This window comes from Eupeodes corollae, chromosome 1 (assembly GCF_945859685.1).
Source record: "Eupeodes corollae chromosome 1, idEupCoro1.1, whole genome shotgun sequence".
In the NCBI taxonomy this organism is placed as follows: domain Eukaryota; kingdom Metazoa; phylum Arthropoda; class Insecta; order Diptera; family Syrphidae; genus Eupeodes; species Eupeodes corollae.
Genome location: NC_079147.1, coordinates 187,303,828 through 187,318,770, shown reverse-complemented (window position 1 = coordinate 187,318,770; position 14,943 = coordinate 187,303,828). Strand labels below are relative to the sequence as shown.

At 32.6% G+C, this 14,943-nt stretch overlaps 1 protein-coding gene across 1 annotated transcript in view; it reads left to right on the top strand.

The window, feature by feature from the left end:
• The window catches only part of LOC129942827 (voltage-dependent calcium channel subunit alpha-2/delta-4), a 280,448-nt gene extending 266,356 nt beyond the window's left edge, over window positions 1-14,092 (top strand). The window contains exons 12-17 of the mRNA XM_056051947.1: window positions 2,689-2,793; window positions 2,864-3,125; window positions 3,178-3,651; window positions 3,727-3,882; window positions 3,958-4,114; window positions 8,875-14,092. Coding sequence (XP_055907922.1) covers window positions 2,689-2,793; window positions 2,864-3,125; window positions 3,178-3,651; window positions 3,727-3,882; window positions 3,958-4,114; window positions 8,875-9,068 — 1,348 coding nt within the window. The 3' untranslated portion in view covers window positions 9,069-14,092. The remainder of the gene's footprint in view (window positions 1-2,688; window positions 2,794-2,863; window positions 3,126-3,177; window positions 3,652-3,726; window positions 3,883-3,957; window positions 4,115-8,874) is intronic.
• The last annotated feature ends 851 nt before the right edge of the window (window positions 14,093-14,943 follow it).

Here is a 14,943-nt window from a genome sequence, read left to right as displayed (position 1 = left end):
CTTCGTCAAATAATTGTTTAGCTTCTGTACTTGGAACTCTGACATTAATCTTCTCCTTCAGTTCCAAAAAACGAGCATCACGACTTATCGTTATCTTGTCAGTTTCACAGTTTAAAAAACGATACCCTTTATGCTCATCAGAGTACCCGACGAACGTCAGCTTCTTTGATTTACTATCAAACTTTTTTCGTTTGACATCAGGGACGTACACATACGCTTCACATCCAAAGACTCGTAGATGTTGCAACGATGGTTTGGTGTTATTCCATAACTCATATGGAGTCTTTGAAATGGATTTCGATGGCATTCGATTTTGTACGTAAGTTGCTGTTAGTACAGCTTCACCCCAATAGCGTTTGGGCAAACCAGCATCCAGCAGCATACAGGTGACCATCTCGATAAGAGATCTATTTTTGCGTTCGGCAACACCATTTTGTTGAGGCGAGTATGGAGTTGTAAACTGCGCCTTAATGCCTTGTGAACGGTAAAAATCACGTAACCTTTTGTTATCATACTCTCCTCCTCCATCAGAGCGAATGACTGTGGGCTTCTTTCCGAATCTGTTTTGTACTTGACGAACATATTCTTCAATTCGTTCCGGTGTCTCAGACTTATGCTTCAATAGATAAACTACAGCGTACCTACTGAAATCGTCTATCATTGTCATGATGTATAGATTACCGGATGGAGTTGGTGTACTGATTGGGCCACACAAGTCGGTATGAACTATATCCAGGATTTTCTTTGATGTTCTCTCTAAAACTTCAGGAAATGGCTTTCGACTAAGTTTTCCTTCCATGCAGCATTCACAGATGTTGTTCGCACCACATTTTTTCATTTTTAGACCTTTCACCAAATTTTCATTTTGCATACGCTTCAGTACTGCTGGATCTCGGTGCCCAAATCGCCTATGCCATTGATGTTCACAGTTTTCTTGATGTTTCTCCGAAGCTATCGAGCATTTTTCTCGGATTTGTAACTGGTAAAGGTTTCCACTTCGATTACCTAATGCTACAGCTTTTCCATCCGAATTCAAAATCCGACATCCAGTATGGTCAAACTTAACACCAAGACCCTTGTCTACCAATCTACTAACAGAAATAAGATTACCTTCCAATCCTGGCACAAGCAGCACATCGTGAAGTGTAATTTTAACTGGATTCTTGTTTTCATCTAGGCTCCAAAGAACTCCTTCACCTCGACCAGCAGTTGCGGTTTGTTTTCCATCAGCCAAAGTGACGTGCGCGTCGTCAAAATGCGTCAAGGAGGTAAAAAAACTTTTATCGCATGACATATGTGAACTGGCTCCACTGTCAATCAGCCATGATCCTGATTTTTCACACCCAGCTACAAAAGCCACGTTGGTTTCTTCAACAGACTTAAAATTACCCTTGTTCTTCGATGACAAATATTTACGGCAGCTCGATCGTATGTGCCCCACCTTCTTGCAGTAAAAACAAGTTCTGTTGTCCACAGATCGTTTGGAATCTGTTTTCAGGGCCTTTTCCTGCTTTGATGAATCTGTTCTATTGATTCGACGGTGATATTCATCGATAAGTTTCTGTTTAATAAAATCGACAGTCACATGCTTGTTCGAAATACTATCCAAGGTTGACACCAATGTCTCAAAGGAATCTGGCAGACTTTGCAACATCATACAAATTTGTGTGTCCGTATCCAACACATGGCCAGCTGCAGCCAAGCGGTCGAAAATCTCTTCGATGTCTGAAAGATGCTTTTCAACATTTCCATTTTCTTGCAGCCTAGCAGAGCACAATCTTTTGAGAAGAGCTACACGAGTCGATCGAGAAACCCTTTCGTGGTGGTTACGAAGGGCATCCCACACATGCTTTGCATGCACGCAATTTTTCACCAAGGACAGCTGGTTATCTCCCAAGAAGAGAATAATTGTTCCTTTCGTCTTTCGATCGCCCGTCTTCCAAGCAGCATCCTTCAAATCGTCTGTAGCAGGAATATCTTCCTCAATGTACTTTGATAAATCATCTCGTGCGAGGAAACTTTCCACGCGAATTTTCCATATTTGCCAATTCGTACTATTTAATTTCGGAATACTTACTCTGTCGTCAACCATTTTGCCAATCACGTTCATACAAGACATAAACAAAAAAAACTACTAATAAAACCAGTTGCATGGGCCCATAACCTGTTAGCAAAAAGTTATGTTTTATTAAATATATAAGTGGTTTTACAAAGTTAATTTAGTTAGAGTGAAATATAAAAGGTAGCGAGATGCAAAATGGTTGGCGGCTTGGTATCGAGTGAGAGGTTACCGGATACATGATGAAGTTGGCGATCATACATGTGTAGTATGTCAATGTTGGCGATCCTTGCTAGCTGTGTTCATCGCTCTGCAGCTCATAGCTTCGTTCAACAATATCAACGGTACCAAGGAAAACAACGAGTTGACACTTTTAGGATGCTCAGCCAATATTCTTATCTAATTTCTTAGTTCTTACACCCTCCGCCGTTATATTGCTACTTTTCTGGGCCCTTCCTTTAAATTTTTTTTCTTAAAATAACTAAATACATTTTAAAATGCTTGCTCGATGATGGTAAAATTATATTGAATTCCTTTACAGCTTGAATTTTTAACTAAATTTAAAAACAAATAAGTAACAATAAAATATAGTTAATCTTAATTTATGAAACTACAAAATCCATTTACAGGCAAGGCTTCCAAAAATTCGGAGTTGCAACATCGTTTGTGGCTACTCGATCGGGACTATTTCGATGGATTGATCATATAAAACGTCCTGAGGACTCACCTGAACCGTAAAACTTTACTCAGCCGATTTCTGCTAAGATTATTTTTACTCAAAAACGTTTAAATTTGTCCTTACAGTCACTTTAGCGAAGATAATTCCCGTGCCATGGACATGTCATGGTATAAGCGAGCCATTGATCAACATACAGTCGAGCAGGATAGTTTTGTGTATAGTGTACCATTTGATTCAGGACATTCAGGCAAAATGAACATGACTCTGGTAACAGCTACCCATGCTGTTTTTGTCGAACATCGAGGTCATAAGGCTCCAGCAGCAGTGGTTGGCTTACAATTCCAACATGAATCCTTGTCAAAACATTTTATCAACATTACATCTGCGGTAAGACTCTTAGATTTTAGTTGGCCTCTTGTTTAAATGACTATGATTTTAGTGCACGGGAGTGACAGGATGTAAGAGAACTTGTGCATCAGATAACCTAGACTGCTATGTCCTTGACAACAACGGGTTCGTGATAATTTCTGAAGAAAACGAACACACAGGCAAATTCTTTGGTCAAATCGATGGAACTATCATGGATTCCTTGGTTCAGGATCGAATCTATAAACGAGTTACAATTAACGACTATCAAGGAATTTGTTCCGATGCCGATAATCCTTATACAGCAGCAGGCGGAATCGCCCGACCACATCGTATAGCTTCATGTCTGATGAACTATGTAGTATCTTTGAGTACAGCTTGGTTGACACTCCTACCAAATCCGATTCGAGCTTGGCCACAAGATGATTATTCTTACAAGGACGAAGGTTTCGAAGAACCCACTTACACCGATGAATATGAACCATTTGATGATGATTACTCGCCAGTTGATGAGGAAATGGATGAATTATTTACTACTCCTGATGTTGTGAGCTTTTGTTTTGTCATTTTTCATTCAAGAACTGTTTTTATCAAAATATCTTTTTAAAATCTTTTTACATAGGAACAAGCAACACCACCACCAAAACAACACAAACCCCACACTGGGCCAAGAGCATCACCAGATGCCCAACATGCAAGGAGATGTGATTTAAAAACTGACCTATTTGTCCTTCAACCTGAGAAACTTAATCAAAATGGACAAAATAATCCTTTAAAGGTTAAATTTTGTTTACAATTATTTTCTTTCATTGGGTTAACCTTTAATAATTTGTCTTTGTTTTATATTTTTTAGGGTAAATTAACAAATTGTCATGTGTCAGGATGTGAACGTCCATTTAGCATTCAAAAAATTCCACATAGTAATTTGATACTTTTGGTTGTGGATACTTTATGTCCGTGTGGCTCAAAACAACTTAATATTGAACCTTTAGAGGAAGGTGGTGTTATTGGTAAGTTTAATAAACATTAATTATTCATAATTCAGTTTTTAAATAAAGTTATTTTAAATAGGTATAAAATGTAAAGAAATTTTGTATCTAAATATGAGGAAGTCTAGATATTCTGTTGGCGTTTTATACTGTCTCATAAATTGTTTTACCCAGTTAGAAAATGTTTCCATATCCAACCAAGCTATGAATTTTGGCCATTTCTGGAATTACTCTGAAATTAAATGACGTTTAGTGCTTTTCAGTCTAATACAAAATAATTTGGGTGGGACACTGGTCCGTAAAGAGCTGGGGCATAGTGCCTTACTCTTACCAATTCCTACAGATTTTATGCTCAATTCAAACAGCTGATTTAAGAAAGCACTTTTTTAAGACAAGAATTAATTTGAAGGATTTGTCAATCCTCCTCAAAACACAGTAACGATAAAAAAATGTAGCTGACACATCAAGCCTCGGTTCTAATATTCTTTCAAATTTAAATTTTAAAAAAGTCTGAAATTGTGATATTTCTAAAACATTAACGAAATATTAAGAACAATATATTGTTTTGGATTACAAACAATTGAAGTTAATATCTTTCTTTGTTCTTTTTGTATCATTTATATTTTGTTTCTGTAGTTTTTCGTGTTTTCTAAAATAAAAGTTGTAAATTGTTTTTTTTTTTTTTATAAAAATGAACTTAACTGCATAGTAAATAATGAATAACTTAACAGCAGTATCTAATCGAACATCAATTTTTACCAATTTTATGTACTATTGTTTGTAGATTTTAATTTTTATGAAAGCAACTGACTGTCAGAGTTTTAAAAAATTTCTGAATGTAAAACACAATGTTTTCTATAAGATGAAATTTGTTTGAAGAAAATATCAAAACGATGTCAAGAAAGTTATTCTTCACTGCATACAATAATTTCGTTCATCGTCTTTTGTTTTTAAAACATTTGAAGTTAAATTTTACTAGTTTGTGTATCACGTCACAATATATAATATACAGTTTAATTCAAGTCGCTAGCTAGTGAGATGTTTTGGATTAGCCAATTTTTTAAAGAGTCCTTTCTGCATTAATATCTTACTTACTTATTTACTTAATTAAGGTGGCGCTACACCTCTGTGAACTAGGGCCTCACCTAACAAACTTCTCCATCCAGCTCGGTCCCTAGCTAGATGTCTCCAGTTTCGCGATCCAAGTTGGGTGAGGTCACATTCCACTTGTGCGCGCCACCAGCGTGACCCAGCCATCTTAGTCGTTGGACTTTTATACTTTGGCTAAGTCTACGTCGCTGTACAGCTCGTCGGTCCATCTTCTCCTCCACTCCCCTTCGATGCGTACGGGACCGTAGATCACACGAAGAACTTTTCTCTCGAACCGACCCAAGGTGCTTTCATCCGCTTTTGTCATAGTCTATGCTTCTGTACCGTATAGCAGGACAAAGGATGATGAGGGTCATATATAGCGACACTTTGGTCCCTCGAGAGAGGACTTTACCACTCAATTGATTTATTAGCGGTTAGCAAGAGTTATTATTCGTTTGATCTCAGCGCTGGTGTTGTTTTCTGTGTTATAGCGTTGCCTAGGTAGACTAAGTCCTTGAATACCTCAAAGTTATTTCTGTCCACGGTGACGTTTTGACCAAGACGTCTGTGTTTTGTAGGTCTTCTCTTGACGACAGCATGTACTTTGTTTTGCCCTAACTAACCGTTAAACTCATTTTTGCCGCCTCTGCCTCAATACTCATAAAAGCCCCATTGACATCACGCTGAGTTGTTCCCATTATGTCAATGTCATCAGCAGACTTTTGAAAGTTCGTACCTCTAGTGTTGACGTGTGAGCTCTGCACTATTCTTTTAAGTAAAATGTTAAAAAACATCGCATGACCGCTCATAACCTTGTCTAAAACCTTTTTTGACATCGAAAAGTTTTGTTAAGTTGTTTCCAACCTTTATGGAGCAGCGTGAATTCTCCATGGTCATCCTTCAACGGACGAGTTTAGCAGGGATGCCAAAACTAGACATGGCTCTATAGAACTCGTCCCTGTAGATGCTGTCGTATGTGGCCTTGAAATCGATGAAAAGATGGCGGGTGTCGATTTGGTGTTCTTGGGTTTTTTTCCAGGATCTGCCGTAATGTGAATATTTGATCAACTGCGGACTTTCCTGGTGTAAAACCACTCTGATAAGAACCTATCAGGTTGTTGACGATAGACTTTAGACGTTCACATATTACGGCAGAGAAGATTTTGAAGGCGATGTTAAGTAGACTGATTTCTCTATAGTTGATGCAGTTTAGAGGTTCTCCTTTTTTCAGGATCGGGCAAACAATACTAAGGTTCCATTCATCGGGCATGATTTCTTCCGACCATATCCTTCAGATAAGTTGGTGCATGCTACTAACCACCTTATCTCCAGCTGCTTTAAAGTGCTCGGCATTCAAGCCATCCGCTCTAGTGGCTTTATTAGACTTCAGCTTAGATTCGACAATCTTTACTTCGTCTGAGTCGGGAGGACAGGATTGTTGGATTTCGTCGTCTAGGTTGGATAGATCATCCTGCCTGACAGCGGAATTCGGTTCGTCGTTGCCGTTATACAGTCTACAGAAGTGGTCTTTCCATATCCCCAGCATTGACTGCGATTCCACTATGATGTTTCCACTTTCATCTTTGCAGCCTTCGGTTCTAGGTTTATAGACTTGTGAATTCTTATTCACCTGCTCATAAAATGTTCGAACTTCATTCCTGTTTTTGAACCTCTCACCATCTTCGACCGTACGCTTCTCATGCTCCTTTTTTTTCCTTCTGAGAAGTTCCTCTCGCCTCTTCTGCTCATAGAGCTCATGGGCAGCTCTCGTCCTTCTATGCAGCGACGCTTTTGTTTGGCTGCATTTGCCTGCCAACATTCCTCATCAAACCAAGATTTCCTTGCACGTCAGAGGCGGCTTCTCTAATTTCTCTGTTTACGATACATTGTGTTGGCGGCAAAGAACTTCGAGAGGTGTTAAACAGAAACCAATATTATGCAATCTATTAATATCAAAAATATAAATTTGTATTAAAAATCTCGGAAATTAACATTAACGGGTTTCAAATTTGATATAAAATATTAGAGAAGCACCAAACTCCATCTTTCTATTGGTTTAGATGATATATAAATATCAGTTCTTGGTTCTTGTACAGAAAAAAAGTGAGAAACTCCAATTGAAATTTTGGGTAATTTGTAGCATTTTGGTATGCCTTTTCATTCCTCTAAATATTTCCTGTAATGGGTATTCCAATAAAAGATAGTATTAAAATATTTCTTTTCCAAATAATCAGTTCGGATTCAGCACATAAATTGTAGAACCATTCCATCCCCGACGTCACATGTATTGTTGACAGTTGTAAGTCACCAGGCTCTGGTTTCCTACGGACTATTACGCCATCTAATTTTTTTATAGCTTCCCAGTCGACTTTCCAACAAAGTTATCTTGATTGGAAGTCATTTTTTTAGCAGCTGCATACACTAGAAACTTGCCTTGCTTTCAACCCTGTATATCATCTGAATCTAATTGAACTAGAATGCAGCCAAAAAAAATTGAACATAGAGTTTGTTATTATGTTTTATAAGTTATTTCGGGCAAATACCCACCGCGCTTGACTCGAATAAATTGCAGCAGAGAGGCCTAATTTTCAACCACTTTGCAGCCATTGGGGCGCCGAGTTTTTTCTTCGAAGGCGTAAAGCGTCTTTGGCTTATTTGCGTAGAACAGCGACTTCACATAACCCCACACAAAATTGTCCAACGGTAACAAATCTCACGATCTTGGAAGATCACCAAAAGATTGTTTCAAGAACGTTGTTAAACAAAATACACGATTTGCAAAAGTTTTTCAGGAGTAAGTCTATAGCATTGGGTAGGTTCAGACGACATAAGTGTATCTATCCGATTGGCCAGCTGCCAAAAAAAACTTCCATTTTAGGTAACTTTAATGGAAAGTTGACTGAAAAGTAAGTCAAGAAAAAGCTCCCTTACTATTAAGCAAAGTCTACTTCTATCAAAATGGAAGTTAATCATATTTTTTCATTCAACTGAAAGCTGAACTTTATTACTCTATGATTTATTTATTTTCTGCACAACTTCATTTAATGCTTTCCTTAAAAGGGTTCCTTGTCAATGTGGAAAAGAAATAACTAATATTTCTTTACAATACAAAATAACAATCGTGGCGGACTTGAAGATTGCCTCAGGAGTGTTTTTTAGACAATAATTTTGTTGGTACTTTTTGTACAATGAACTAAAGGTAGAGGTTTGCGAAATAAAGTTCTGAATTTGAAATTCATGACACTTAAAAAACTAACTTGTTGCCTTTGTTAAAATTTACGTTCAAAGAATGAAGTTGACTGCAAATGAAGTCTTTATGTTGCCTGAACCTGCCCATTATTAAATAAGAAAACAAACTGAATATAAATCAAGTGAATGCTGTCAAAAAAATCAAATTTGAAATAAATATTGACAGATTAAAATAACACCTAAAAAATACATTATATGTAAAAAATTTTCGTTTGGAAAGTAGAAAAAATCACATTCTCTATTTGTGAGAATCCCGACCGTTATTTTAAGGATTCTTTGGCAATTTGGCATCCTCGTGTTATTTTCATGATAAAATGAAAAATCTCATACAAAATAGTTTCTTCATCTTGAAACGCTGAACACTTGTAAAAACATCATAAAACTTTCTAAAAATTGTAATTACAAATGTATTAAATGTTTTTGTTTATATTTTTTTACAGGAGCCTGTAGCACACGACGCCAAACACAAGAAACACAAAAACGTCGACGACCTAAAAAATGCATAAACTACCATCCGGAAGAAATTGAAATTCAACAATGTGGTCGAAGTGCTGTGCTCTATATCACACCTTCGTCCATTATTATCTCACATTTAATGATTCTCTTGATGACCTATATTCTAACACATGCGTGATATTAAAGTGTTTTCATAATAATTTAAATTTATTAACAAAATCCAAAACAAAAAAATGCATAAACTTAGTTAAATTTAAGACTAACTCAATTTTTATTAAATTATATTATTTAAATGCATAATTATTTTATTTAGTAATTAATTTATTGAGTTTAAATAATATTAAAAAAAAAAAAGAAGAAAAATATAAACAATGAGAAATAAAAAGTATTACTTACAATTCTCATTGAAATGTACCTACGAATTTCATAGAAACATACAAACAAAACAAAAGAGATTAGTTAAAAATATTTATTTAAGTTTAATGTTTTATTTTTTTTATTTAGTATAAACATTTATAAATAAATGTATTTGAATTTGTTTTATGTATAATATTAAGTGCTATATAGATTAATAATATTTAATTAAGTAATACAAAAAAGTAATATAAAACAAATTGTTAAGTTAATAGACAATAATTACGATTAATTTCTTTAAAACTTAAATAAATTAAGTAATTAAAATTAACTAATTTTTCAAAACAAAAATTATTTCAATTTTAATACAAAAGAAATACCTGCATGTTAGTTAATTTATTTTCTATAATTTTAATTTAATTTTATCAAATACTCATAAATTCAAAAATTCAAAAAACAAGAAACAAGAAACATTGAAAATGTGTGTGATTGTTATTGAAATAAAATTAAAAAAAGGTTAAACGGAAGAAATAAAAAACTTACAAGTGTGTATTAAGAATTAATTATGATGTGTAAATATATTTATAGATATATTAAAACAAAAATACTATTTAATTTTTGTTTTCGTTAAGTATTTATTTTAATTTTAGTTGAACCAAAAAATTAAAAGAAAATTATAGGTCTAAGAACTAAATTTATTTAGAAAATTTAAAAAAAAACAAATATGAATATATATTATATAAATTGCATTTTGAAAATGTTTTTTATACTTATAAACGGGTAAGGATTTTAATAAGAACAAAAAAGTAAAAACTAAAAAAACTTAAAAAAGAAAGAAAAACAATATTATTATGTACTAAACTAAATTTTATTAATGCTAAACTTTAAATTTATAACAAAAACAAAAATATAAGAAAATTCAATTTTTTGTGTAGGCATATTTGCACTCTTTGTGTCATGTTATTAAATGTTCATATTTTATAAATATCTTATTTTTAGTATAAGTTTTCTAATTTTTCTAGCTAATTATTTTGTTGAAAATGTCATTTTAAGGAATGTTTTTTTATTGTCGATGAGGATTTTTCGTGAGGTTTTAAAATGCATAATTAATGTCATTAAAGTGTGTGCTTAGCTCGTCCAGAGCTTTGAATACATTTGAATAGTAAGAATTAGGAACACATTTCGCTATAATTTGGCCAGTTTTAAGGTAAATTGTAGGATTTTGCAAGTGGTTTAAAGCTATGTGGTTTGTTTCATGTTAATGTTTCTACTAGTAGCCCGTAACGTTCATGTCTAGGATTCTCTTATCCATTATTCTTCGAGGAAATCTCAATATTTGATGAATTAGCCCGTAACGTTCTTTCTAGGATTCTCTTATCCATCATTCTTCGAGGAAATCTCAATATTTGATGAATTTATAAACTAAAAGTTTTGATTGTTTGCTTTGCATACGATTAAGTTTGAAATTATGTTCAGTATTTATGAAGCCATTTGTAAACAGTTTCTTATGATCAACTTAAATCGAGCATAATACATTTAAAATTCAATAATTTTTTTTAAAGAGATTTACCAAACTTTGAGTTACATTTTTCAAATATTCGCATTTCAATTCAAACGAAAGCTTAACTTAAAGTCAATATTTATTGGGAAGGTTGAGATAACATAAAAGAACTTGAAAGCAAGTATCTAGTAACATGATTTTGCTAACTGACAAAAAATTACCTTCCAATAAAGACAACTTTACTGGAAATTAACTCAAGAAAAGTCTCCCTAACTATCAATTTTTCGTTCAACTGAAAGCTGAACTTTTTTACTCCCTATTTCTGCGCCAGGTGTAAAAAGGATTAATGTCAAATTGGAAATCGATTTAGATTGTTGTAAAGTTAAGTTCTGAGTTGGAACATTATGGCACTCGGAAAAGTAACTAGTTGCCTTGGTCAAAATTTAAGTTCAAAGAATGCACTTGACTGCAAATGAATTCCCTTATGATTTTTAAATCTGCCCAATGTTACCAATCGGCATTTGACAACTTTGAACTACCAACACTAAAACCAGTGATAGAATTGTTAATCGGCACTTTCGGAAGAGGTAAGGTACTTCAAGTTTCTAGTATCTGTTTGGCTAACTGACAAAAATTGCCTTCCTTCCAACTTAAGACAACGACGGTTCAGACGACATAAGGGACTTGAAATTAAGGCAAGTTTCTAGCCAAAATATTGCCTTCCAATTTAGGAAACTTTAATGGAAAGTTGACTGGAAAGTTAGTCAAGAAAAATCTCCCATGATCAAATGTCAAAATGACATTGGATAATGTTTTTTCATTCAACTGAAAACTGAACTTAATTACTCTATGGTTTAATTATTTTCCGCATAACTTCATTTAATATTTTCTGTAAAAGAGTTAGTTAATATTTCTTTACAATGAAAAATACAAATCGTTATGGACTTGTAGCTTGCCTGAGATTTTTTTGTAGACAATAATATTTTTGGTAGTTTTTGTACACTGAACTTAAAGTAGTAGTATTTTCTTCACAATAACATTTAATGTTTTGTGTAAAAGAGAATATTGTCAAATTTTAAAAGGAATATGTAATATTTTTAAACCATGCAAAATATAACTCATGGTAGACTTATACCTTGCTTTTTGCACGATCAACTAGAGGTTGAGGTCAGTGAAGTAAAGTTCCAAGGCTCAAATTAATGACTTTTGATAAATTAACTATGTAGTTACTTTGGTTGAATTAAGCGTTTAAGGAATGCAATTGACTGCAAAAGAAATCCATTAGCTTTCTGAATCTGCCCATTCTCTAGCTTTTTATGGCAGCTTGTCAGAAACAATAATGGGCAGATTCAGACAATATAAGGGACTTAATTTGCAGTCATCTGAATTCTTTGAACCCAAATTTTGAACAAGGCAACTACATATGTAGTTACTTTTTCAAGTGTCATACATTTCAAACTCAGTACTTTACTTCACTAACGTCTACCTTCAGTTCATCGTACAAAAACTACCAAAAACAATATTGTCTACAATACACTCCTCAGCCAAGCTACACGTCAATCAACATTATTTGTACTTTGTATTGTTAAAATGTATTACTTGGTCAGAAAATAAAAAATCATAGAGAAATAAAATTCAACTTTCAGTAGAATAAAAAAAACCTGGTTTACTGTCATTTTGACATAAGCTGACTTGACTTGCTAGTTAGGGAGATTTTTTCTTGACTAAAAGTCCAGTTAATTTTCCAATAAAGTTGCCTTAATTGGAAGGTAATTTTTTGGCAGCCAGCCAATCAGATACCGGAATCTTGTTTTAGTTTCAAGACCCTTTTGCCGCCTGAACCTGCCCAAGGTCTTAAAATCCAAGAATTGACGTATACATACATACATATGAATACGATCTTAATTTTGTTCTTGTGTTAAGTCTTTCTTTTGTATTATTTAGAACCAAGGTGTTTCATTTACTTGAGTCTATGATAGTAAATAAGCTATGTTTAAATTTTTGAGACATTTAGAAATGCATCACTCCAAAACTTGTTTAACTGTGTTTTGGGTTAAGACTAGAGTCAAATTCTAAATAAAATTTGACATTTGTCAAATGAAATTATATTTGTTATGATTTCTATGTTTTAAGATTAGAATGTAGTTATGAAGTTCTTGATTGGTTATCGGGAAAGATAATTGTCACTTCAATTGTGTTAGACGTCAAATCTCAATTCCAAGCCAATTCCTTTTGATTTCTTCTATTTTGAAAACCTTTACAGAACATAAGATGAGTGTTAAAATTTACTATATTTCAATATTATTATTATACTTTATTGAACAATAATATAATTACAAAATTCAATAAATATTTATCAGAGCATTAGTTACCAGGGCTTTCAGCTCGTTTGGACAAAACTTAAGTAAAATATGTATATTAAGTCTTGTAATAATTTCGTTCACAAATTTAATATTACTTGGTAAAATTTAGGTTCAAAATTCTTTGAGAGATTTGTTTGCTATGGATAAAGGTGTTGAGTTGATATGCGGACATTAAAGGATATGGGAAATGTTCAAAGTTGGGCTCTGGTCGCAGAAGTTACAAAGAGGTGCTGGTTCTTTGGTGATCAGGTGTTTTTGGGTGGCATTTGTATGACCAATTCGAAGACGTATGTATTTTGTTACCAAACTTCTGGGAAGTTCTACAGGGAAAATCGCCCTCGCAGAATCAGCATTGATTGTTTAATAGTGGTGAGAGTATTCCAGCCAATTATACTTATTACTTTTTCTCGCGGAATTTGTTAAATAGTTTAACGTGTCCTTTTTGTTAAATTGTATAAAAGAGATAAGAGGCTGTCTGAGAGCGAGTTTGGCTTCTGCGTCGGCAATCTCATTACCAACTATCCCTACATGCCCAGGGATCCATGCTAGCTTGATGGTATTTTCTTTTATCCCGGATGTCAACTACTATATCACAGGAGTTGTTTATATTTTAGATTGCTTCTAAAGATGAAAAGTACTACAATTTGAAAAGATGTTAGGTACTGATCGACAATTTAATGCACGCTTTATCGACATTAAAAAAACATTACTTAACTATCAATTATACTTTTAAACCAATCTATATGTTTTAATTTTAGTGTCAAATTTAGATTTTTAAGCGCACAAATTTAATTAAAAACAAAACGAAATCTATTATTTAATTTAAAAAATATATTAAAAAGAGATATAAACAAATACACACACTCAGCAAAAAAAGACTTACCTAAAAGAAAAACTGAACGTCATATCAAAAACAACCGATATTATTTAAAGAAAAACCAAAACAAAAAACAAATAAAACCTAAGTTTAACAATAAAGAAAAATATTAAAAAACAAAAGTAAAAAACAATAACATCAACAAAAAAATAAGAAGAACAAAACTATCTTAAACAGAAATTATAGCAATATTATTGAAACCAAAATTAACATAAAAACAAAACGAGTGTATAATTGATAGATTCAAATAAAAAAAAAAACAAAAATATTTTAAATTATTACAAATGCTTTTTGTATAAGAAAATTTTTAAAATATATAAAAAAATATATATGTATAAACCTACCTATGATATTTTTTATTTCTATATATATATTCTTTTTGTTATAATAATTGTTATATAATATTTTAGATTTTTGTTTTTCTCAAAAAATTTGCATACATACATAAAAATACATATATAGATGTGTAAATAAAATTTAAATAAATATATATATATTTATTATTTCTTTTTATATGCATATACAAAACAAAATGTATTATATTCTATGTAAGTAAAATTTAAAAGAAATTATAAAAACCAAAAAACAACAATTTCTCATAGATGTATGTTAAAAATTAAAATAAAAAACACTATTTTTGTTTGAGACACATTAATTATAAAACAAACAAAAAAAAACATATTTAACTAAAATAAATGTTAAAAATTAAAACAAAAAATATTCAACATATCTATTTTTCTTTTTTCTAAACCAAAAAAACAAAAAAAACTTTCATAATTTATACAAAAACAAAAAAAAAAGAATTTTCAATTAAACAAAAAAGAAAGAAAAAAAGTTTCTGTGTCTTAAACTTGTATAAAAAATGTCTTCCATTAAATAAATACTAAATTTAATATTTAACTATAAAAAAAGTAATTGAATTCAGAATCAACAAAAAAAATAAAAAAAAATATAGAAC